Source organism: Bos indicus x Bos taurus, chromosome 13, assembly GCF_003369695.1.
Source record: "Bos indicus x Bos taurus breed Angus x Brahman F1 hybrid chromosome 13, Bos_hybrid_MaternalHap_v2.0, whole genome shotgun sequence".
Taxonomy (NCBI): Eukaryota; Metazoa; Chordata; class Mammalia; order Artiodactyla; family Bovidae; genus Bos; species Bos indicus x Bos taurus.
Window position 1 is genome coordinate 23,894,824 of NC_040088.1, and position 25,255 is coordinate 23,920,078.

At 44.3% G+C, this 25,255-nt stretch overlaps 1 protein-coding gene across 1 annotated transcript in view; it reads left to right on the top strand.

The window, feature by feature from the left end:
- The first annotated feature begins 4,417 nt into the window (after positions 1-4,417).
- CASS4 (Cas scaffold protein family member 4) overlaps positions 4,418-25,255 on the top strand; it is a 35,575-nt gene continuing 14,737 nt past the window's right edge. The window contains exons 1-2 of the mRNA XM_027558974.1: positions 4,418-4,894; positions 24,336-24,752. Of these exons, the coding sequence (XP_027414775.1) occupies positions 4,859-4,894; positions 24,336-24,752 (453 nt within the window). The 5' untranslated portion in view covers positions 4,418-4,858. The remainder of the gene's footprint in view (positions 4,895-24,335; positions 24,753-25,255) is intronic.

Here is a 25,255-nt window from a genome sequence, read left to right on the forward strand (position 1 = left end):
TAATGCAGGAGACTTGGGTTCGATCCCTGGTCCAGGGAGATCCCATGTGCAGCCAGGCAACTAAGCCCATGTGCCACAACTACTGAAGCCCAAGTGCCTAGAGCCCGTGTTCCACAAGAGAAACCACTGCGACGAGAAGACCCCACACCGCAAACTGGAGAGCGGCTCCCACTCGCAACGAGAGCAAGGCCATGCGCAGCGATGAAAACCCAGTGCAACCAAAAACATGAGTAAATGAATCTTTAAAAAGATAATCACGTGTTCTCGAGTGTAAGAAGCAGCCATGGTGATGAGAATCAGCAGAAACGAGTCAGACAGTGGAATTAGCAGGTGCATGATAGCTAAGCATGGTGTAGAATACGTCTGAAAAACTAAAACAATAAAATGGGGTCAAGGATCAAGAGACTTTAACCGAGTAGATTTGAACAACAACAACAAAATAACTTGAGAAAAACTTTCAGCATTTTCGTAGCTTTCATACCTCTTGTCTGGAGAGGGCAATGGCACCCCACTCCAGTACTCTCGCCTGGAAAATCCCATGGATGGAGGGGCCTGGTGGGCTGCAGTCCACGGGGTCGCTAAGAGTCAGACATGACTGAGCGACTTCACTTTCACTTTTCCTTTCACGCATTGGAGAAGGAAATGGCAACCCACTCCAGTGTTCTTGTCTGGAGAATCCCAGGGACGGGGGAGCCTGGTGGGCTGCCGTCTATGGGGTCACACAGAGTCGGACACGACTGAAGCGACTTAACAGCAGCAGCCGCAGTACCTCTTGTCTTTGCCCTGTGCCTTTGTCTTCCTTTTCCCTTTAGTAGGTGTTATCATCTATGAAGACTCTTTCCCAGTCATTTTCTGGCCAATTGTCTCTTCCCTTCCTGGTTGCACCTCCATAATGACTACTGGCTTGTGGCATCATTTTCTGCATTCAGCCTTGCCCTCCAGCTTTACAGACCTTTCTCCACCTGTAGCATTTCCTCTACAGTGTCCTTTTTTTCAAGTCTTGCTCTGATTCCTTTTTCCTGTCAACCTTGGGATCAAAATTCAGGCTAGTAAGCTGAGCTATCGCTAATTATAATACCTTCAGTATTTCAGTCTTCCCCATATTATTCCTATACTCGGGTTTTTAGATGAATTTGTTGGCAATTTATGAAATCCTACTTTGACCAAAGGAGCTCTTTTGAGTTACCTTCTTGAGGTTACAATCTGCCCGATAATCAGGTGATTTTAAAGCAGCACAGGGGATTCCCTGGCAGTCCAGTGGTTAAGACTTTGACTCCCAATGCAGGGGGTTCGGGTTCAATCCCTGGTCAACGAGCTAGGATACCACATGCCTCCTGGCCAAAGAACCAAAACATAAAACAGAAACAATATTGTAACAAAACCAATAAAGACTTCTAAAAAAATAAAGCAGCACAGTCTGAAATGTCCTGCCAGGACTTTAATGCTCTGGACATTCTGAGTCTGGTGTTCAGCTGGACTTTAATGTCAGGTATTGAACTGATACTCATACAGCCGAGTGGCTGAAAGTCCACACGAAAACAGTATAAAAAAGCATATGAAAAAGAGCTCAGTACACAAAACAATATGCCTTCCTGCACATTTTTTAGGAGTTATGAAAATGATCAGACTCCCTAAGTTCTGAAAAGAAACTCAACTCAAAATTCTGTTCTCAGGGACTTTGCTGGTGGTGCAGTGACTAAGACTTCACACTGTCACTGCAGGAGGCCTGGGTTTGATCCCTGGTCAGGAAACTAGATCCCACATGCCACAACTAAAGATCTGGCATGCCTCAATGAAGATCGAAGGTCCTGTGTGCCTCAACTAAGGCCCGGCACATCCAAATAAATAATAAAAATAAACAAAAAACACTGTTCTTAGCAGCATATTACTTAAGAGAAGGGGAGATTATCTTATTAGAAGCTTTCTCACTTAGTTCTCTTAATTCTAGCTGTTTCAGCTTTGGTCTGTGGGATATTGCAAAAACAACCCAGTTTCCTAGAATAATCAACTCTCGCAATGTTGAGTTAAAATGTAAATATGAATGGACCGCAGCAAAATGTCTACAACTTTCCATTCAGAAAAATTCTAGCTGATCAAACAGGAGCCTGAGAGAGAATGAGGAGTCAAGCCCCTCATTCAATACCACACTGAATATCTATGCAGGGGTGAGTATTTAATTTAGGGTCAAATCCTATTAGTTTTGTTTTTTGGTTCGGACTATTTTTCCTTGAAAAAGACATGCAAATGACATCATTCTAATCTGCATAGGGACCTTCAGGGTCATCCCTTCAGTACTGGGAAGAATTGCTGTCTGGAATTCGCCAAGGTGATGGGAACCATCCAAACTTGAACTGGCGTGAAATCTATCTGTTGTCTTTTCCCGGAGACTTGGGTTCAGAGTCTGTATCTGTTCATCACTTGAGCAAGTTTGTCCAGCCTTTCTACCTTTTTTCAATACAATAGAAAACAGTGGTTTTAAGTGTGGAGAGGAGAAAAAGGAGTGACTGCTGATAGGTATTGTCTTTCTCATTGGGGTGATGAAGAAGTTCTGAAATTAAATAGTGGTGATGGATGCACAACTCTAAATATACTAAAAAAACTCTAAATATACTAAACTAAATAAACTAAAAACACAGAATCGTACTTCTGTGGTACCTTAGAGTCAGGTAGTGAAAGTGTTAGTTGCTTCAGTCAAGTCCGACCCCTTGTGATTTCATAGACTGTAGCCCATTAGGCTCCTCCATCCATGGAATTCTTCAGGCAAGAATACTAGAGTGGGTTGTCATTCCCTTCTCCGAGGGGTCTATGTGAATTATGTGCTAATAAAGCTGTTACTTTTTAAAATTCAATATCAGCAGTACTGTACAATGAATCCACATGGATCCATGACTCAGACTCCCCAATTTTCAGCTCATGGCCAGTATTGTTCTAATTACCTCTATCCACTTTCCCCTTGAATTATTTTGAATTTTCAAATTTTGTCTGTAAATATTTCCTCTCTGAGAGATAAGGGCTTTTAAAAATGCAATCATAACATCATTCCATTTCTGTACATAAGAGGCATCAGAGTTTGGTTCCTTAGATTCCCTCTTTAGCTGGACAGCACTTGCCTCTTCCTTATAAGGTGCTCCATGACCTGAGGTCACCGACACAGAGGAGCTGGTAAAGCCAGAAGAAAGCAGGAGAAAACGGGTACACCTGAGAGAAATGTCCAGATTCATATTTAAAATCATCTGCTATTTTTTAGTGGCCTTTGCCTCACAAATATCACCTGCAGTAGTACCATTTTAACGATTTGTCTCATCTGTAAAGACAAACAGGATAAACAGGATAAGTACCTGTAAAAGATAAACAGGTACATCTGTTAGTCCAGGCTCTACACTGACCTGCCCCTGCTTCTCATACCTTGCCTTCCATGTGAAGACTTTCCTAGATTATTCCCTCTTCTCCTGTCTCTGCCCTCCTCTCTATGGATCTCCACCTTAAGCTTGTTGCTCAGTCGTTTTGTGACGGTTCTGTGTGATCTTTGTTCCTTCCCTCTTATTTGCTCTCATCTATAACATGTCAACCACTTGGCCAGGGAAGTTCCAACAAAGGTAACAATTTAGAATATAGATTGTCTCCCACTGGAAATCAGTGAGCTCTTTCCACCCATAAATCCTTCCTGGTGCTCAGACAGGACAACCAGCAGACAAGACAGTAAGTGCTGTAATCACGGGATGGGAAGAGAGAGAGAGCTCATTGGAGACGGAACCTGAGCCTGGCTGGAAGGATGGACACCAGTTTGTTTATGTGAAATAAAAATGCCAACAAGCCTAGCAAGCCATTTGCGTCCCTGTAGGTCCTCTCTGGATATTTAGTCTGAATTTAAGGAAAGTGGAAAGAATCTGCCTGCAATACAGGAGCCACAGGAAACTCAGGTTCGATTCTTGGATGGGGAAGATCCCCTGGAGAAGGAAATGGCAACCCTCTCCAGTATTCTTGCCTGGGACATCCCATAAACAGAGGAGCCTGGTGGGCTACAGCTCAAAGGGTTGCAAAGAACTGGACATGACTGAGCAACTAAACACGCGTGCTCACAACAAAAGTGGAGCAATTTAGCAAGTTGTCCTGAATTGCATGATGAACTAGCATTGTGGCTTCAAGTTCAGATGGTGGGTGGGTGAGATTTGAGAGATAATATACTTGTATTGACAAGTGCTCAGCATAGCCCTGCTGCAGAGACAGCACCCAAAGACCAGGGGGTGGGCAGTGGGGGTTGGAGCAGGGGGAAGTGTGTGCCTGACCCAGAAAGATGTGGGAGGAGGTCTCCTGGATACCGCTCCCCCATCCCCGGACTCGTTTTCTCTGGCTGTTGCAGGGCAAGTTTTAAGGGGCGAGAAGGAAGAAACACTGACCACTATCAGAAATTTGTCCTGGCGGCCTCTAATCAGAGAAATAAGTTTGATCTGTCCAGTGGGAGTTGTTCCACAGCGTTCAGGGAATGAGACTGCCGTGCGTTCATGCACTCAGCTTTTCAAAGTAGGAACTTCACCCTATAAAGGAGAAGACTATTTTTTTCCCCTTTTGCGGTTTCTCAGAGCAAATGTGTGACAGTCTCTACTCATAGACGTTAGGCATTGAGGAGTGAGGGTGGCCTTGATTTCTTATCTTACCTCCTTCATTTCTTTTCTTCTCCTCCTTTCCAGAAAGTCTGCCTTCTGGGAGAACCATTCTGACAATTTCCTGTGCTGTCAGATAGCTCCATAGAATTCAGTTTCTGAGAACCAGCCAGAGGCATGCAGTGACATTGCGTAACCGCTTCTGAAGTCAGAGATATTAGCTGCCGGGCTCAGAGGAGCAGGTTCACACGAGCAACATGAAAGGAGCAGGCATCCTGGACGGAGCGCCCAAGGTGAGTGGCCGGGCGGTCTGCAGGGGCAGAAGATGGAGGAGTCTGGGTTAAGGACAGTGGCTGATTTCAGTGCTGAGTTTCTGATGAAGTAAAAAATGTAACAGTAGCATGTAAGCTCTAGAGAAGAAAGTTTCATGGGAGTTTAAGTGCAGAAAATATATGTGCTATAAAGCTCCTTACCAGTCTGACTCAGAGATGGATGCAAATTATTTTCTAGCAAAACCCAGTGTACATGACTGATAACACAACCCATCTCTTTGTGCCCATTCACCTTCTAACACATTTCTGAGCAAGACATAGGTCTCTGCTCTGGCCCTGAGCCCTCAGCAGGCTTTCCTATGCTGTTTTCATGCTGTTTTCATGATACCTTCTGTACTGATTATTCCTGAGCAGAGCTCAAGTCTGTGGCAGGGATCAAAAAGGTTTTGCTATTTAGAAAGTTGAAATAACTGCTTAAAAAAGAAAACAAAAAGACTGCTCAGACACAAGGAAAGTGAAGGTCAGGGTTATTTTGCTACATCTTTTTAAAAATTCTAAGTAGAACAGGAAAAAGAAATGAAGCAATTATGAAATGGGAAGCTTGCTTATATGATTAAATATGTGATATTTATTATTATAATAATCATAGGTGTCATTAGTGAAAGTTACAGCTGAAAAACCCATGACAGCCTCTCTAATGTATATTAGCTATCCTAGAATTTTGTACTCAACTATTTTCTTTGAAAAAAATTTAAAGCACTGGGAAAACAGAAAAAAAAAAAATGCAGTAAACTTGTGCATTATCCTTTACCTAGATTCACTGATTCCAGGCACTTTATCACATTTGTGATCTATTTATATATTTTTTTATATATAAACCTATATATATTTAGACACAGGCTACATTCACATTTTCTAGAAATCCAAAAATATCCTTTCTATCTTTTTTGGCTATTACTATGTCTTTGTGTATGTGTGTGTTTGTTTTTCTAACCCCAAACTCATTCCAGGATCACACATTTTGTTTGTTAGGTCTCTGTCAACCTTAATCTAGAACAATCCACTACTTTTTATTTCTTTCATAACATTGACATTTTCTATGAATATCCAGATTTTTTTATAATTTAGACTTATTTTTATTTATGGGCCGCTAAATCTGCCCAGTTTCTACAGCACTTTGCAGCATGTGATTAACATATATATACATGCATGTAACATATATTTGATAGTCTCAGCAGCCCCATAAAATTCTATTATCGATATTATACAGATAGTAACAGCTGACCCTTACTGACTGTCCATCTGCCAGGCCTGGTGCTGAGTTTTCTGCTTGCTTTTCATTATATCCTCTCGACATCTCCATGAGGTAGGTGTGTTACTCTTATCCTCATTTTACAGATGAGGAAAGTAGACCAGATGAGGACAGATGACCTTGAAACGACTTGACAAGGTCATTTGCTAGTTAGTAGAATGCCAGGTACCAACCAGGCAGACTGACCCAAGCCCCAGCTCTTAACCACCTCACTATATCCTGATCCTTAGGCAAGAGGTCCACACTCTTTTCATAAAGAGCCAGATAGTGTTTTATGCTCTGTGGGCCACCTCTGATCTCCAGTGCATATTCTTGTTTGTTTTTACAACCCTTTAAAAATATGAAATCATTCTTAACTCTTGGACCGGTCATGCGGATTTGGTCTAAAGGCCCTAGATTGCCGACCCAAGTCTTAGATGAATGACATGTGAACTTGTTCAAATGCCCCCACCCAGTAAGGGCAGTCCCAGGGCAAGAACCCAAGTCTTCCACTCCCAGTCCTAAGGCAGCCTCACCTCACGGCTTCCCCAGCATTCCTATAAAACCACCAATACACAAAGAAAATAATATACTTTTTAAAATGGCTTTACAAGAGCGGGAGCAGTAACTGAATATCTGTGGGGCTTCTTGTCTTTCACAGTGAAAATTATGTATTAGAATGCTGTCTGTTTTAGCACTGTTGATCTACCTCAGTATTTTTAATGCCTACATTGCTGTTTAGGTGCTTCTGATTCGATGGTAACACAGTATGTGAAGGGGTCATGCCATGGGAGTGGTCCCCCGCATCGGGGCATCTGACTTTAAAGCAACCCTGCTTTTCACTTGGGTGACCCGAGTGTTTCCCCAACACCTCTCGTGTCCCGATGTCTGCCTGTGCACGTCAGGAGGCGAGCAGAGCCCTCCAAGGCTGTTCCCCAGTGTTGCTGCTTAACAGCCAACCTGGACTTCCTCATCACTAGAATTTCACCTGTGTGCACAGCAGGCTCTGTGTAATTGTCTGACTTTTATTAAGTTTCCCCAAACTGTCTTATTAAATGAAGAGAAAAACTGAAAAATAAACGTGATAAAATTAGAGCTAGGAAACACTGACCTCAAACAGTGTGACTGCAGCAAAAATAGAGACCATGATGCGTTGGCAAGTTGGTAAATCCAGCCTCTCAGTGGACTGTAGCTGACGGGCTCCATGTTCAACTCATTCAAGAAAAGCTAGAAAATCAGGTCTAAAAGACAAGATGAATAAGTGGTTTTATTAAATGTAATGCAAATTGTGTTTACTTCTGAGTGTGTGTGTGTGTGTGTGTGTGTGCGTGTGCGTGCACACGTCCACACACTTAGAAGTGATACTGAAAATAGCATCTTTGTCTCCCTGGAGTGAATGTCCAGAAATCGAAAGAGGAATCCTGGGTCAAATAAGCATGGTGGTTATTTTCCATCATTTTCTGAGAATCTCGACTATTTGAAAACCTACTTTCTGTAGTATTTTCTCTACAGTCTAGATGTTCTCTCTTATGAGTAGAGCTATAGGCTGTTTGCTCACTTGGTTTTCTGAAGGGAATTTTCAGACAAGTGTCTTCATTGTGTTACTGAAAGGTGGATGGTCCAGAGAACTGACTTAAATCATGTTTATGTTTTAAGAACTTTTAAATGTCCTGAAATGTTCTCAGCATTTCAGATTTCAGCTTCAATTGAAAAGCAAATGGTCCTGCTTCATTGCACCTCTGAGTGAAATGGTTCCAGAATCAGTCAAGCAGGGTCTATAGTGAAGACTTTGAATTGTTTTTTTAAAAAAACCACCAACATTCCCAGGGTTGGTTTAGACCCTGATAGACTAGGGTGGCATCAGAGTGTCCACCGGTCGCTGAGACTCTCCTGCTCTGGTGCTTCTGGGCAAGAATGCTCACTGAGGCTTTGTTTGTGAGTGGGGAACAATTGCAGGCTCTCCTTATACCTTTAGAAGCTCTGAAGTATAATGATCCACTCCCACCAGCTCCCCCACTGGAGCTGAATTCTTCCCTGAACAAATTCCTTCCCCTTCTCCCCTGCCATTCCTGGCCTGGCATGCTTCTCTCTTCCTGTGGCTGGACCACTGGGTACTCCTATCAAGCATCTTGCCAGCCAAAGGCCTCTCTGCACCACCCTGTCTAAACCGCCTCCCTTTAGACACCCACTGCATCATCTCACCATCCATCTCAGCCTCTCTTATCAAGATGGGAGATTGATTGTTTCCTGCTCTGGAAAGTCAACTCCATTAAGGATAGATCTGGGCTTTCTCATTCGGCGCTGCAACTTTATGTATTTATTTATAGCTGTGCTGGATCTTCATGGCTGCACAAGGACTTTCTCTAGTTGCAGAGAGTGGTGGGGGTACTCTCTAGTTGTGGAGTGCAGGTTCCTCGTTATGGTGCCTTCTCTTCTTGCAGAGCGGGGGCTGTAGGTGCACGGGCTGCAGTAGTTATGGCTCCCAGGCTCTAGGCTCAATAGTTGTGGCGCACAGGCTACGTTGTCCATGGCTTGTGGGATCTTCCCGATCAGGGGCGGAACCTGTGTTTCCTACATTGGCAGGTGGATTCTTTACCACTGAGCCACCAGGGAAACCCTCAGTGCTGCATCTTTAGTGCCTACACACAGTAGGTATTCAAGAAACACCTAGGTGTATGTGTGTGTGAATGAATGGGAGGTTGACAGGCGTGCAGAGCCCTTGCAAAACAGCCTTGAGAACAGGAACGGTACTTCCTGCTTATCAGATGTCTGGGAACAGAGGTCATCCCTGACTCTCAGCTCTCCTAAGCCCTCCCTGGCCCCAACCTGACCCACCTCTCAACCTAGACACTTGAGAATCACCTGCTCCTTCTCCCGTGATCAGATGTTGCCTTATCTCTGAGCCTTTGCAACCAAAGTCATAGCCACAAGCACTGGTGGCCTCCCTCTGACTTTATCCAGCGCTTGACCCCTTCACCTGCCTCCCAAGGCAGGACAGGCTGACACAGAACCCAGTGGAAAACATAGCTCATGGTTCACTGTCATCCTTTTACCCAACACATAGTTATCGAGCTCTGGGGATCAGGGTGATCAACAAAGAGCCAACGTTCCTGTGGGGTCAGAAGGTCAGTTAAGTCAGTAAAGGGACGCAATGATTTCAGATGCTGCTAACTGCCCTAAAGAAAACAAAACAGGGTGACCTGACAGAGGTGGTAGACAGAAAGGACCTCTCTGGAAACCAGAATGATGGGGAAAGTATTCCAGGCAGAGGGAACAGCAAATGCAAGGGCAGGAATGAACTGAGCAGAGCAGAGTGTCGGTGAAAAGGCCAGTGATGTTAGAGAAGAGTCACAAGGGGAGAAAGTGTCAGCAGCAACATTTGAGGGGTCGGCAGTGTCCTGTGCACACTGGGGCTCGTCGACGCTGGAAGAACTTGGACTGAGAACTTGGACTGCAGCGGAAACCAGTGGCCTGTTTAAAGCAGGAGGTGACACGGGCTGTCTTACCTTTTAAGAGATCACTCAGGCTTCTGGGTGCCCATGGACAGTCAGTAGGAGACAGCAGAAGCAGGAGGTGATTCAGGAGACAGAGCAGGGCTTCCTTTTCCATCTCAGATGGTACCCTGCTGTTCTCAGTGCACACGGAGAAGAATCATTCGCTCTGCCTTTTGAAAAAAATAAGACATTTGGTGTTCAAAAGTGTCAGGAGATGTGAACAGAAGGAAGATTAAATAAAGGTAGAAATAGCTTTTAGTGAACTGCGTGTGCTAAATAGTTTTCTTTTTAAGGAACTGATTTTTTTTTTAATTTTTAATTGCAGGATAATTGCTTTACCATAGAACAGTGTGAATCAGCCTTAAGTAGACATATATCCCATATATTCCCTTCCTCTTGAACCTCCCTCCCACCCAACCCTGATTTTTTTTTTTTTTTGCCACACTGAGTGGCCTGAGAGATAAGTACCCAGAATAGGGATTGAACCCTTGCCCCCCTGTAGTGGAAGCTCAGAATCTTAACCACTGGACCGCGAGGAAAGTCCCAAGAAACTGATGTTTATTTTCACCAACTTTATTTCCATTTTCTGTTGAAAATCCTTTCCTTCATTCCACAAATATTAAGCCAGATGCTGCTCTAAATGCCACAGAGAAAAAAGGTTTGGTCCCCTTTTTCAATACTTAATAAATCATCATTAGCATTAACAATCTAGTACAGAATATTCTTTCCCCTGTTTGATAACCTTTAATTCCCTTAACAGAGTATTTACTAAAGAGCTCACTTTGCTGGGGGGAGACCGGGTGGGATTGAGCGGGGCGGGGCGGGGAGGAAGCAAAACAGAACACCATCGAGCTTACCCTTAAAGTTAAAAACGCCTATTAGGAGACTTTTCAAAGGAAAGTGGCCTGCATGATAATGGAATGGGGAAGCGGCTGTAGAAACATGTGTGGTCATCTTGGAACCGTGATGACTCAGAGAGGAAATGACAAGAGGGGAAATAACTTCAAAGGAGGAAGGTGGGAGGCTAGTAACAACAAAAAAAATGCCCCTATAAGTGATACTCGAAGACTTCAACATGAGTTGCAAAAAGGGGAAGTCATCTGTTAGGAACCATTTCCAAATGCAGTGCTCATGAGCCATGTGTTTAGCAGAATGGGAGAGGGCTCTTGTGTGCTCATGGCCAGGACAGAGTTAGGACCTAGAGTGCAGCATGTGCGCCTGCGCCGGAGAGGTCGCTCCTCCCAGGGAGGCTTTGCCAGTTCTTAAGGCACCTCAAGGAAGTGTTAATCCTGGGCAAGTCCAGGCGACCCATCTGCCCATTCAGAGTGGTTTGCCATGAGTTTATAAATTAGTGAACCGGTTGTTCTTTTTCTTTAAACCATTGCTTCTCAAGACTTCTCTGGTGGTCCAGTGTTAAGACTCTGGGCTGCCAGGGCAGGGGTCATGGGTTTGATTCCTGGTCAGGGAACTAACCTTTGCTTCACAAAAGCAACAGCAGTTTTGTTTGTCACACATTTGTTACAGCAGCCTATCATTTGGGGGTTGGCGTTGGGGACAACTGGGGTAAGAAAGCAGTAGGATGCTTCTCTCTTGGAGATGTTTGACACCTGGTTAACAAAAGCTGAAAGGTGCTTGGTGGTCCAGTGGCTAAGACTCCAAGCTCCCAGGGCAGCAGACCCTGGTTCGATCCTTGGTCAGGGAACTAGATTCTGCACACCGCAACTAAGACCTGCTGTAGCCAGATAAATAAATAAATATTTTAAAAAAGAATGTTCACTTGGGTGCAGAATTTAAACTCACAGGTTGAAAGAGCATGAGAGTCAATTACTAACAGCGGAAACATCAACTGGCTTCTATACTTTGGGAAACACCAAAATGAGGGGATTAAGAAATCAACAGGGACAGTTGCAGAGCACATGGTCTATAACCTTCCTTGTGGTGTCTCCTGTAAGGCTAGCAATTGGTTTGTCTGTGACTCATTACTAACAACAAAATGAATAAACCTGGTAACCTGGAAAAAAATTCCTGCTAACAGAATGGGAGAAGAACTTAACAGGTAGCTTGTTGTTTTCCTAACAACGCTAAATATGACCCTAGGCAATGGAGAATTCCGTGAACAAGTATGAACCTTCACTTATTTCTCTGCAATCTATTAAATAGCTTGGACCAGTTTTGAATTCTTCCTGATCAGTCAAATGGAAAAACCACACCCTACAGGGACTTTGACCTCAGTCACACAAGATTATTTTAGGTGTGGTTCATAGATGGGACATTTGTTAATGTTAGCTATGTATTCTAATGTGCATTGGGAAAAAACTAAGGCTGGCTTATCAAATTTTTTATTTCATAGGTCATATTGCTTTGGGAGAGTTTTTTTTTTAATTGGTTTAATTTAATATTGTTCTTTAAGTTAGAAAGTATACGAACAGCACACAGGTATGACAGGAAGCATGCAGTTAATAGTCACCCTTCCTGGTGGCTCAGATGGTGAAGTGTCTGCCTGTTATGTAGGAGACCTGGGTTCGATCCCTGGGTCAGGAAGATTCCCCTGGAGGAGAAAATTTCCACTCCAGTACCCCTGCCTGGAAAATCCCATGGATGGAGGAGCCCAGTAGGCTACAGTCCATGGAGTGGCAAAGAGTCGAACACAACTGAGTGACTTCACTTTCCTTTTTTCCTTTCCTATGCAGTTAATAGGACACGAAGTTTAAGAAGCACAGTCTTAGACAAAGCTTTCCCCTAATAAGGGTGGTGCAATTGCTTCAGACTGCTCAAAGGCCATGAAACACCTTCTTTGGTCTCCATGCCATTCCTTCCCTTTACCTTTCAAAGCAAGAAAAAAGGAAGAAAGGAAGGAAAAGATGAAATAGGAAAAGATCCCACCTGTCACTTTCTTTAATTCCTCTGATGACTTTCACAAAATAGGAGATAAGAATAAGAGAAGAAACTGTGCAAAATGCAGTGGGGGGTGGGTTGGAGCTGGATGGGAACCCTACACTTTCAGATGAGGGTCCTGTCCTGAGATCCAGGAAATTCTCAGCTACTTGCCCTCCTCCCTCCACAAGTTTCTCACAAGAGAAGGCTGAATCCCAACCACTTACCTTGGCCCACCTTTGCTCTCAACAACTCTTGTCCCCAAACCAAGTATCTTAAACAAAAATTCAGGGACTTATCTAGCAAGGAATGAACTTTGAGGTGGGGAGGGGCTTTGGGGAATGGATGAACAAATATGCTGTGTCTCTAGGGCACTACAGGCTACAAAAACAGTTTGGTACAACACCAACCTGTCTTGGGCCACATCCAAAAAGATCAATTACTTAGAAGACCCGGGAGATCTTCATTGTTGCATCATTTCAACCCTGAGCTTAGACTAAGGAAACTTGTTCACCTTGCTCCCCCTAATACACATCAGACATACAGTTGGTGCTTAATAAGTGTCAAATCAGTGAAGCAGGGAAAGCATATTTTAGCAAAGTTCCCATGAATAGGGGAAGTATATTCAAACATCTGGGTCTGGTGAAGACCCAAATCTATTGGATAACCACACTATTCAGGCATCAGGGAAGAAAATGCCTCATTTCCACTCAGTGGCTTTGGAATTTTTTTCTGGCCACTGTCTCTTCCTCAAACTCTTATTAGTCGACAGTGCCTTCTGCGGCTACAGAAGTCCCCGTGTGAGAGACTTTTACATCTGAACCATCAGAAAGAATTCAAAGCTGAAAAGATCAGAGTTCAACATTATGATGGAGAATTCAGTTAAGGTTTGTGCCTGTTCATATAGTCAGGATCATTTTTAGAGATGTTGAGAAAACAAGGAAACTTTCTTTTATTTGTTTCTATTTTTTTTCTTTTAATATTTTTGATGCATTCTTATCATGCTCTTTCTTTCTTTATTTGGTTGTACTGGTCTTCATTGCTGCTCTCAGGCTTTCTCTAGTTGAGGCGAGTGGGGGTTATTCTTTGCTGTGGTTCACGGGTTTCTCATTGCGACGCCTTCTCTTGTTGCAGAGCATGGGCTCTAGGGCAAGCGGGCTTCTGTAGTTGCGGCTCTTGGGCCCTAGAGCATGGGCTCAGTAGTTGTGGCTCACAGGCTTAGTTGCTCTCTGACATGTAGGATCTTCCTAGACCAAAGATCAAACCTGTGTCCCATGCATCGGCAGGTGGATTCTTTACCAACGAGCCACCAGGAAAGTCCTGTTTCTCTTAATCTGGAAAAGTGTATTTCAATATCTCAGTTAAATAACTTCAGATGTTCTCTGCATTCTGGAGTCTTTCCATCCAGAACTTTTCAACTTTTTCCTCAAAGTGGAGTGGAAGCCAGTTATTTTCCTAGCCCATCCAAGCAAATTAATATTAAGCACAAGAAAGACAGCAGTTTTCCCTCAGCATCTCTCATTTAACTACTTTGCAAAGTTAAAAAAAAAAAAAAAAAACTCCAAGAGAAACTACTCTTCTGTATACTGTGGGGATGATGCAAGAAATTACTTAGCTCTCACTTCATTAAAAAAAAATCTAAAAACTTCTGAAATTGAAATGCAGATCATTGTAGCCACGGTGTCTCAAGTTCTGCAGCACCCATGTTTAGGCATGACACATTCAAAGGAAATAATTTAATAGAGTTGCCAATCTCCAGGCAAGTTCTGGTTGCGAAATGTACCATCTTGCTATGTTAAGTGACTCTCGGTTCCCTGTAACTTGTGGAATTTTACTTTTCAATGTAATTGTGGCTACAGAGAGCTGCTGAAATTCATGAAAGGAAAGAAAAGTTAAGATAACTTAAAGAAGAGAAAGAAGAGGAGGCCTGATGGCCTCGTAATACAACTCCATGCGCAGGCAAAGTAACAAATGGTTAAACTAACACCTTCCCGGGTGTTAGACGCATGAGCAGCTGCAGCGTCCTGCCGCTGTTCATTGCTGGTCCTGGGAACAGTCCCCTCAAAGGAGGCCTCCCTTCTGGTCCAGGTGTTTGTGCCCAGGACATGTCATTCTGCAGCTGACCACAGAGGAGGGGGTGTGGTGGGGACAAACGCAGCCTGCCTCCCCCGTTTTCCTGGAGACTCATTCCGTCCCTCTCTCACTTGCCTGGGCCAGCCCAGAAAAACCCTTCAAGCTTCTTCCAGACTAAACTTCTGTGATTTTTTTTTTCCGATTTTGTTTATTTATGGCTGTGCTGGGTCTTCGTTGCTGCCCGCTTGCTTTGTGGCGAACACAGATACTTTCTAGTTGCAGTGTGCGGGTTTCTCATTGCAGTGGCTTCTCTTATTGCAGAGCATGGGCTCTAGGGCACGCAGGCTTCAGTAGTTGTGGCCCACAGATCTAGTTGCCCTGTAGCATGTGGAATCTTCCTGGACCAAGGTTGGAACCTGTGTTCCCTGCGCTGGCAGGTGGATTCTTCACCAGTGGACCACCAGGACGTCTCAACTTCTGTGATTCTTAACACACCTGCAGTTAGACCCTGTTGCATTTATTTTTAATATTATTTATTGATTTTTTTGGCCGCATCGGGTCTCAGTTGCAGCATGCAAGAGTTTTCATTGTGGCACACAGAGTCCTCTCTAGCTCTGGCACACCGGCTTAGTTGCCCAGTGACATGTGGGATCTTACTCCCCAACCAGGGATCGAACCCGTATCTCCTGCATTGGAAGGCAGATTCTTAACCAGTGGACTAGCAGGGAAGTCCCTGACCCTGTTGCATCTAAGTGGTAGGTCTTTGTTGCCTTCTCTGGGGATCTTCACGCTGTAGTCCTACTCTCAAGGAGCTGGGGAGAAAAAAACACTGACAAAATCAGCCAGTTCTCGACAATGGTCCAAACACTTCTCAGCATCTTTCAAGATGTAAATGGTCCTCTGAATGGATGGACAATGAGAGTGCCATCGATGGTGTGAGTTATCCTGGAAGTTCATGAAGCATCTCCCCAGGTGTGAGATGCTTTTACGTGACAAAATGCTTTTGGCTGAGATGAAGACTGGCTTGGTCAAGGTTCCCATCTAGCAAATCTGGAAGTAGAACAGGGATCATGACAAGCAGAAGCACAAGTTTACCAACACAGAAGCCATTTTCTTCCAACAGAACAGAACCCTCTTTACACTAGATTATTGAATTGAAAAATCAAAACATGCACATGTGATTTAAAAAACTGAAACTGTTCCAGTAAACATGGACTGAAAGCATGTTTTCCTTTAATCCCAGATCTCTAGGGTTTCCTGGTCTCCAGTTCCCCAAACTAGAGGGGGAGCCCCAATGACTTAGGTCTTCTTCCAGAAAGATGCTGTCCTCATAGAAGCCTACCATCTGCAGTTTCTCATCTTGCATTTAAAAATATTAGCATTCAGGGATTTTCTGGTGGTTAAGTGGTTAGGACTCTGAACTTTTGCTACCCAGGTCCAAGTTCAACCCTTGGTCAGGGAGCTAAGATCCCACAAGCTGCATGACAGTCAAATAATAATACTCTGTTTTTGAGACTGTTCCACTTCAGCTCATATAAACTCTACCTCATTCTTTTTAATGACTGTATAGTATTCCATTATACAAATGTGTCATTATTTGTCAGTAATTACATTGAAGCCATTGTCTGAATTCTAATGCAGTATCTAATTCTGATGCTCTAACCATGCAACTTATCCAACTGTGTTAAAATGTTTTTTATCAGATTGCCATCCCTCTCTCTTGAGGCACCCTTGGTCATTTCCTCATCCAGAGAAATGCACATGACATCGTGTGATGGACAGTGTGATAGACAGTAACCACTATGACTTGTAGGCTAAAAGGAAGACTCCAGGGTCAGATTTGCCTGTGTGCCAATCTTGGTTCTATTCCTTGCCTCTCTGAGCAGCTTTAGGCTACTCACTCACCCTTTCTGTGCCTTAACTTTCACATCTCTTAAATGGGACATTAGTAACAGTCCCTGCTTTATGGAATTGTGACTACCAAGTGAGATAATCAATACTAATTACTTATCCCAGTGCCTGGAACTGAGTTGAAAAGCTATGAGCAATCCTTATGAATGAGGTACTGGCTAAATTAGTAAACAACAGCATGAACATGACTCAATATACCTCTGGAAGATTAGAGAGAATTTTTTTTCTCTTTGATTAATTACAGGAACTCAATATTAGCTGACACACAGTGTGTACGAAGTCTGCATTGTTATATGGACTTTGCAAAGTGGGGAGCCTCCCCAGAGAGTCTTTGCAGTGACTCCTTGAAAGCCTGTCTGCCCCTCCCTCATCTCTTCTAAGGTTACCTCGCAGAATGTTGTCGCTCATCAGCATCTCCCATGAAAAGATGTCATGTGGATACTGTGCTTCTTCCTCAGGGTTGTCCTTCTTCCTCTCTCTTTCTTCCCTTTTTGGAGAATGTGGGTGGGAAAGGAAAAATGGAGGTGGTAAGGGGATTTTTATTATGCTTTTGGAAACTTTTATTTCTCTCTCTCCTTTTTAAAAAAAAAAAAAACATTATGCTTTAAAATTTGATGGAAAATAAACAGTCACAAGCCAAAAGATAGCACCATTCTCTCTGCTTTGATCATTCTAAGCCTGTCTATGTATTTATATGATTTGAAATACTTCCAAGTACATTGAAGGGGAGACCTTTGTCTTTAAAGATGATCAAAGAGCTTTCTCCACTCTGCATTTACTCCTGATGTTCTGAGTCTGGACTCAGCAGCCTCATAAAGATGGATGAGAGAATACTGCATGGATCTCAAAGAAGTTCCTACATCCAGGAAAACCTTCATGAACCTCAGGGGTTCACATTTCCCATACACCACAGGATTTGAAATATTTACAGTATATGTGGTTTTAAAAATTGTGACTTCTGTATAACTGTTCTCTCTCATGGCCCTCAGAAGGGAAGTATGAACCATTCCATCACCTTCCCCTAAAACTAACTAAGAATTCTTGGAAGTAAGTCATGGAATCTGTGAGAAGGAAGCCAACATGCTAAACATGGACACTTTTCAAAGAAGGATTTTAGTAGAAGAAAAACACTCATCTTGTTAATGGGGTTCCATGACATTGTACAGAGCAGGGACCCAGCAATCACTTGCTACTCAGAGTTCCTTGCACATTTATGATCTCTATTTCTCCTTGTTTGTGGCATTTGTTTATTTACTACTTCCTGCTGTGTGCTGATGCCCTCATGGTATAATTACCTTCCCAAGGAAAAAAATCCTTTTCTAGCTACTTTAATGGAAACATCCCAGGATCCTTACTCTCCTATCCCCTGCCACTAACTCTGTAATTTCAGGTGTACAAGAGTCTGGGAGTGGAGGGAGACTTGTGAAGGATAAAGCAAGGAGGGAGCAGGATTGGGCTGTGATGCTGCTGATCAGACCCTTGTGGAGGGAGAGAGGGGAGCCAGCAGGGGAGGACGGAGAGAGCCTCAGACCATGAGCAATTTGCACATAGTCATGGATAACACAATGGGATGGGTGGGAGGCTTCAGAACAGAATGTCCATTAGAGGAGTCCTGCATTGGACATAAATGCTCCTGCGACCCCTAGTTTTAATGCCCAGTTTGCAAAGGAAGCCAGGGTGAGGCCTCTAAGACCCGAGCAGTGGGCTGGACTCAGCAGTAGAGTACTTCATTTGACCCCAGCATTAATAGTTATCTTCTGAAATCTGTCTGACCATGCCAAAGTCCCCACCACTCTCAAATGTCTGACACCTGGCCTTCCTCCCTGACATACACATACTTCTTTCCCTGGTTCTTATGATCATTTGAGTTTGCCTCTCCTGCCTATGGCTTCCCAGGTGGCTCAGTGGTAAAGAATCTGCCTGCCAATGCAGGAGATGCAAGAGACCCAGGTTTGATCCCTGGGTTGGGAAGATCCCCTGGAGTAGGAAATGGAAACCCACTCCAATATTTTTACCTGGAAACTTCCATGGGGAGAGAAGCCTGGTGGGCTGCAAAGTCCATGAGGCTGCCAAGAGTCGGGCATAACTGAGAGACTAAGCACACATGCACAGAGACTTTGGCAGATTAGGATAGGAATTGACTTGGACTTTGGGGGGCTGTGCAGTGAATTGGCCGTAGCAGGCTTCAGAGTCAGAGAGACTCGCATTTGGATCCCTACTTTCTGCCTGCCGCCTTATGACCTTAACCTCTCCTAGACACAGGCAACATAAAGCTCTGAAATATGGCAAAAAGAATAGATGAGACCCAGCTAGAACATTCTGAGTTTCTGCCACTTTGCTCTTTCAAGTGAACTGAAGAAAAGTGGAAAGGCAAGCAGGAAGGTAAGCTGGGCTCTCGGAGAGCCAGTGTGGGGCAGTCGCCGAGGAGCCCACCCTCCTGGTCTAGAGAGGAGCTGACCACCCTGGCAGTGGGAATGATGCAGAAATAAAAGTTGGTAGCAGCAGCTTCAGCAGGTGGCATTTCTACAGGCTCCTCTAGCCGGCCTCTGCTTAGAACTGTAGATGCTTCTGCCAGCTTTTACATCACTGCAGAAGACAAAGTATGGGACCAAATCTCTCTCTCTGCCTCTTACTTCCCCTGATCCACAGTGCAACTCTCTTTCCTTCTCAGCAGTTATAACCTTGCCCTTCTTTCAAGACTCACCTCAGGATTACACACAATCCCTCAGCAGCTCCTCCCAACTGTGCTCCTACAGCCAACCACCACCCTCCTCTGAGCCTCAGGCCTCTCCCACCTGGACTGGGCCACCACTGGCTTTAATGAGCTTCTTTGGCTTCACACCAGCTCCATCTAATCCCCTTCCCATCCAGAAATTAGAGAGAAGCGTCAGCCAATACGGAAGGAAGCTCTAGGTTTTTGTTTACTTCTTTCCAGACAACCTGGTCAGGGCTTCCATGATAGCTTAGCAGTAAAGAACCTACCTGCCATCGCAGGAGACACAGGTTTGATCCCTGGGTTGGCGAGATCCCCTTGGAGAAGGAAATGGCAACCTGCTCTAGTATTCTTGACTGGGAAATCCTATGGACAGAGGAGCCTGTTGGGCTACAGTCCATGGGGTCGCAAAAGCATTGAACACAACTTAGCGACTCATTAGCAACAACAAGACAACCTGGACATCTTTCAGTTTCCCTGACTCACCATACAATTCACACAAACGCACAAACTCACTCCCTTCCTCACCCATTTCTCTTCCTCTGCCTGGATGATTTCTCCCCCTTTCTCAATCCGACTAATTTCTACTCACTCCCAGATTGCAACTTCCATGGCCAGTTCTCAGGAAAATGTTCTCTAAGCCCTTATCCATCCCCACTTCCCAACTGTACTCAGAATTCCTCATAACTTTCTGTATTTTTCTTGGCTGCACTTAAGAGAAGTAGAAACCCTATGTTTATTTCTGTTGTATGTCTCCTCTGCTAGGATATACACCGACATAAGATCAGGAACTATTTTCTTCACCACTTTATCTCCCCGAGCGCCAGGCATATAATTGATGCTCAAACTTGATGTATGAGTAAACGAAGCTAGCTAATTACTCCCGTGGCTCATTGCCAGTTCAGTATGGATTAGCACTTTGCATCTGGCCATGTGAATGTCTCCCCAGAGAGAGAAACTCTTATTCTTTGCCTCTGTTTCCCTAGTCTCCTTTCCCTTCTCCCAACTGTTGTATGAAGATGGGCATTTGAGGGAAAGGTCCTTTTTGGAAATTGGCAAGGAAGGTTTCTTCTGTTGTACCTAAGATCTAACTGTCTTTGTGCCCAAAGAGAATAAAAATATAAATATATGCCTTCCTTCATCTCTTGTCTACACAAATGTTCCCAAATTAATACTACCCTGAAAGCCCCTGATCTCACCTGATCTTGGAAGTTAAGCAGAGTTGGGCCTGGTTAGTACTTGCATGAGAGACCACGGGCATACTGGGTGCTGTAGGTCTTTTGGGCTTTCCCAGTGGCTCTGAGGGTAAAGAATCCTCCTGCAATGCAGGAGATGCAGGAGACACAGGTACAATCCCTGAGTTGGGAAGATCCCCTGGAGGAGGAAATGGCAACCCACTCCAGTATTTTTGCCTGGGAAATCCCAGGGAGAAAGGAACCAGGCAGGCTACAGTCCATGGGGTCTCGAAGAGTAGGACACTACTGAGCATTCACACACAAAGAATAACTTGGGGGTGGCCTCAGTGGTGATCTTGGTTGTAATCAGAACGCTGTTGTAGTAACCCATCAGTCCCTTCGGTCTGTTGTCTGCAAAGCGTTCAGTGCAATATCAGGGACATAAGAGCTCCATACCTGTTTGCTGAGGCTGCTATTTCTTTTTTTGTTTAATTGGATTAATTAATTTATTTTTATTTTGGCTGTGCTGGGTCTTTGTTGCTTTTCTCTAGTTGAGGCAAGCAGGGGCTACTCTTCAGTCCCAGTTCGCGGGCTTCTCATTGCAGTGGCTTCTCTTGTTGCAGAGCACAGGCTCTAGGGCATGTGGGCTTCAGTAGTTGTAGCTCCCAGGCTCTAGAGCACAGGCTCAGGAGTTGCAGTGCATGAGCTCAGTTGCATGTGGGATCTTCCCGGACAAGGGGTGGAAGCCATGTCTCCTGCACTGGCACGTGGATTCCTCACTCCTCAGCCACCAGGGAAACCCAAGGCTGTTATTTCTCATTCTCCCCACACTGCCGTCCTGTCCATAAAAGTCTGGCTTGGTCCCAACTGGGTTCTTTCTTAACATGCCCAGAGGGCCCTCGTCTCCAAGTCCCATGCATGCACATGGAGGAGGAGCCCAGCCTTCCCCTGTGGTCAGGGACAGCTTCTACAGGAAGTGACTTGAGCTGAGATCTGAAGGATGAGGAGTCAGTTGTGCAAATATATGGCTGAAGAGTGTTCAGGGCAGGAGGACTCACAAGGGCAAAGGTCCTGAGGTAGAAGTAATCAGTGCGTCAGAGAAAGAAAACGAGGCAGCTGGAGGAAAATTAACAGAAGAGAAGCACTAAAATTAACAGGAGGAAGTCACTCAAGCCAGGCAATCAGGCAGAGAGTTTAGGTTTTGTTCTAAAGGTGGTTCTAAGCAATTGGACATTTTTAAACAACAGACCAACAGTCTGATTTATGTGTAAAAAATATCATTCTATACAAATCAAAACTACAATGAGGTATCACGTCGCACCAGTCAGATTGGCCATCATTAAAAACTCTACAAAACAATAAATGCTGGCAAGGGTGTGGAGAAAAAGGGAAGCCTCCTACACTGTTGGTGGGAATGTATTAATAAATTAGTACAGCCAAAGGAGAACACTGTGGAGGTTCCTTAAAAAACTGAAAATAGAGCTACCATATGACCTTGCAATCCCACGCCTGGCATATATCTGGAGAAAACCGTAATTCAAAAGGACACATGCACCTCAGTGTTCATTGCACCATTATTCACAATAGCCAAGACATGGACGCAACCTAAATGCCCATTGACAGAGGAATAGATAAAGAAGATGTAGTACATACGTAGCATGGAATATTACTCAGCCATTAAAAGAGTGAAATACCATCATTTGCAGCAACATGGATTATCATACATAGATATTATCATACTAATTGAGGTAAACCAGACAGAGAAAGAGAAATGTCATATAAAATGTCATTCTGATTGGTGTCTAGAGAATGAATTGGAAGGAGAAGGGTGCAATAATGGATGTGAGGAGAAAACGTTGAGTCCATGGGACCTCAGACAAGTCATCTGATCTCTCTGACTCTGTTTCCTCATCTGTAAAATGGGAAGAAGAAAACCCACCTCTGAGGCACCTGAGAATTCACTGATATCATAGCTTCAGTGTCCCCAACACAAAATAATTCCCCATTCAGTATAGTCTACTGTTAGCTCCCTTTTCTGGGAGAGGAATTCTCCAAGATTTCTTACATGTATTTAATTCTTTTATAACGTAAATATTGATAGTCTTTGTTATCAAAGCTTTGAGACATTAATTGACTGCAGGAGGTGTCTCTGAACCAGTTGTAACAAAATACTATTTTGAGGGGAATCCTGTTCTAGCAACATAGTTAGGGTTTTCCTTTGCTGTGACTATATGCCCTTTAGGGTGTGGACTGCTGCTCTGAAGATTGCAGATTTTTCTGTCCATGGAAAGTAAACCATGTCTCCATAGCAAGACTGTCGATGTCCATTTTGGACAGTTGCGGGTGCCCGATCAGGCAGGTGATCACACAAGGCAATTATTCTCTAGACAAGTATCCCTTTTTGCAACAGGCAAGTCCACCAGCTAAGCTGCTGCCAATCTGGGCACTTCCAAGCAGCTGCCATGTTGAAGCAACTGCTCTGCCTAAACACACACACTATCTTATTTCCAGACAAATGCAAGCACGTTTCAGATGATGGGTTTTTTCTTCTCAGACTGTGTTAGATGTATTTCATGGGAATTGTGATGATAGATTGGAGACTGTGTTTTGCTTTCTGTTTTTTCCCCAGTATGAACAAAGTCTCATTTTCAAAAAGGTAAAATCATAACTCTCATGCAAATATGAAATGACCTCATGTCAAGGATTTTATTAAACTGATTAATTGATGAGGGAACCAGAAAAAGGTTAAAATCAGGTCAAGGGGCATTTGAGGAACTAGGTATTTGTAGGCAGTACAGTACCATTGCTGTCATTATAACAGGTGGGGTTTTTTTGTTGTGTTGTTTGGGATTTTATGAGAACCATGTAGCTTACAGAAAGAGCATGGGCCTGAGAATTAGGAGATTGTTTATATTTTGATTCCGGCTGTGTAGGCCAGTCACTCACCCTCTGTGTCTTTGTTTCACTGCATGTGAATAAATGATCATTAATAGAGCCTCTGCTCTGAGCCTGGGTCCATGCTCAATGCTGCGAGAGAACAGCAAATCGAGCAAGATGGGATCCCAAAAGTCATGGAGCTTCCAAGGCCAGCCAGGAGAAAAGCAACAACCAGGCAAAGAGCAATATAATCGTTTTGACAGTTTGCAGCCAAGCTTTACTGAGCACTTACAAAGTGCCAGGCACTGTTCAGTGAGCTTTCTATACATATCAACCCATTTAATTAATAACTTTGTGAGGCAGAGGTGGCGCTAGTGGTAAAGAATCTGCCTGCAGTGCAGGAGATTCAAGAGACGTGGGTTCAGTCCCAGGGTCAGGAAGATCCCCCGGAGGAAGAAATGGCAACCCACTCCAATATTCTTGCCTGGAGAATCCCATGGTCAGAAGAGCCTGGAAGGCTACAGTTCAAAGGGTCGGAAAGAGTCGGACATGACTGAGTGACTGAGCACACCTACATGAGGTAGATAGCACTATTATTCCCATTTTACAGACAAGGAAACTGAGGCCCAAAGATAGGGCTAATTTACTTAAGGGCACAGAGCTAGGAAGGAGAGCCAGGATTTCAACCTAGTTCTGCGCTAGGCTGCCGTCTACCATATAACTCGGGTGGGTCATTTGTTCAGTCACTCAGTGGTGTCCAAGTCTTTGTGACCCAAGGACTGCAGTATCATCTCCTGGATCTTGCTCAAACTCATGTCCATTGAGTCCATTAAGACTACCTGGAAGTTCTGACATTTCACCTGAGACTCTCCTCACCTCCCCAAGTATGGCTAGAAATAAATCAGGCAAACAGCAGGGACAAGGGTCTCTGGGTGGTGGGGAGGGGAGGAAATGAGATAAAGGAGCAGCTGTGACTGTGTTCTAAGCTAGTGGTGTGGCAGTCTTGGTCCTTGGCAATAACAATGACTGTGAATTCTTTCTCTCCCATCTCTAGACTCTCTTGGCCAAGGCACTTTATGACAACCACCCCGACTCCGCTGATGAGCTGGCTTTCTGCAGAGGAGACATCCTGACCATTCTGGAACAAAACGTGCCAGAAAGTGAAGGCTGGTGGAAGTGTCTGCTCCACGGGAGGCAAGGCCTGGCCCCTGCCAACCGCCTCCAAATCCTAGCGGAGGCCTCCACAGACAGGCCTCGTCCCCCTTTCCTGAAAGGCCTAGACAATGCTCCCGCCATCTCCCAGGAGACCTATGAGGTGCCCACCCTGCTCAACCCCTCATCTCCTGTGTATGAGCAGATGAAGAGTTGGGTGGAGGGACCCCCACCTCCCACAGTCCAAGTCTACGAAGTCCCTGACCCACCTGCCTGTGCCAGAATCGTCTGTGAAAAGAACCTGAGCTTTCCAAAACAGGTAAGTACATTTCCAGACAGAAGAAATAGGTCAAAAGGTAGGCAGCACCCAGGGCCTAAATACCCTTGAATTGTGGGTGTCCATCAGGAGAGCAAACGTACAGGATGGGAACCAGACAGTTGGGGTGATTGGGTTGTCGTTAACACTCTGGGTACCCTGGTGGTTCCTGGCTTGCCAAGACACCCACACTTTGCAGGAAACTGAATGCTTAGTTGAGCTGAGTCTGAAAGAATGATAACATTCACAGTGGTCTCTTTTTACACTAGGAAGAAACATTAGTTAAATGAAGGGGTTGAATTTCCATGGGTCAAAGGCAAGAAATCATTCATCAGATTTAAAATATGTGTTCCTTTCAACCTAGAAAGGATTTCCAGAATTGTTGCAAAAATATACAAGAAGGCAGAAGTATATCTGAATGAGAAAGTCATAGCCATTACAGTATTATTTGTTATAGGGAAAAATTCCAGTTGCCTAAAGGAATGTTCATGGAGGATTGGTTACAT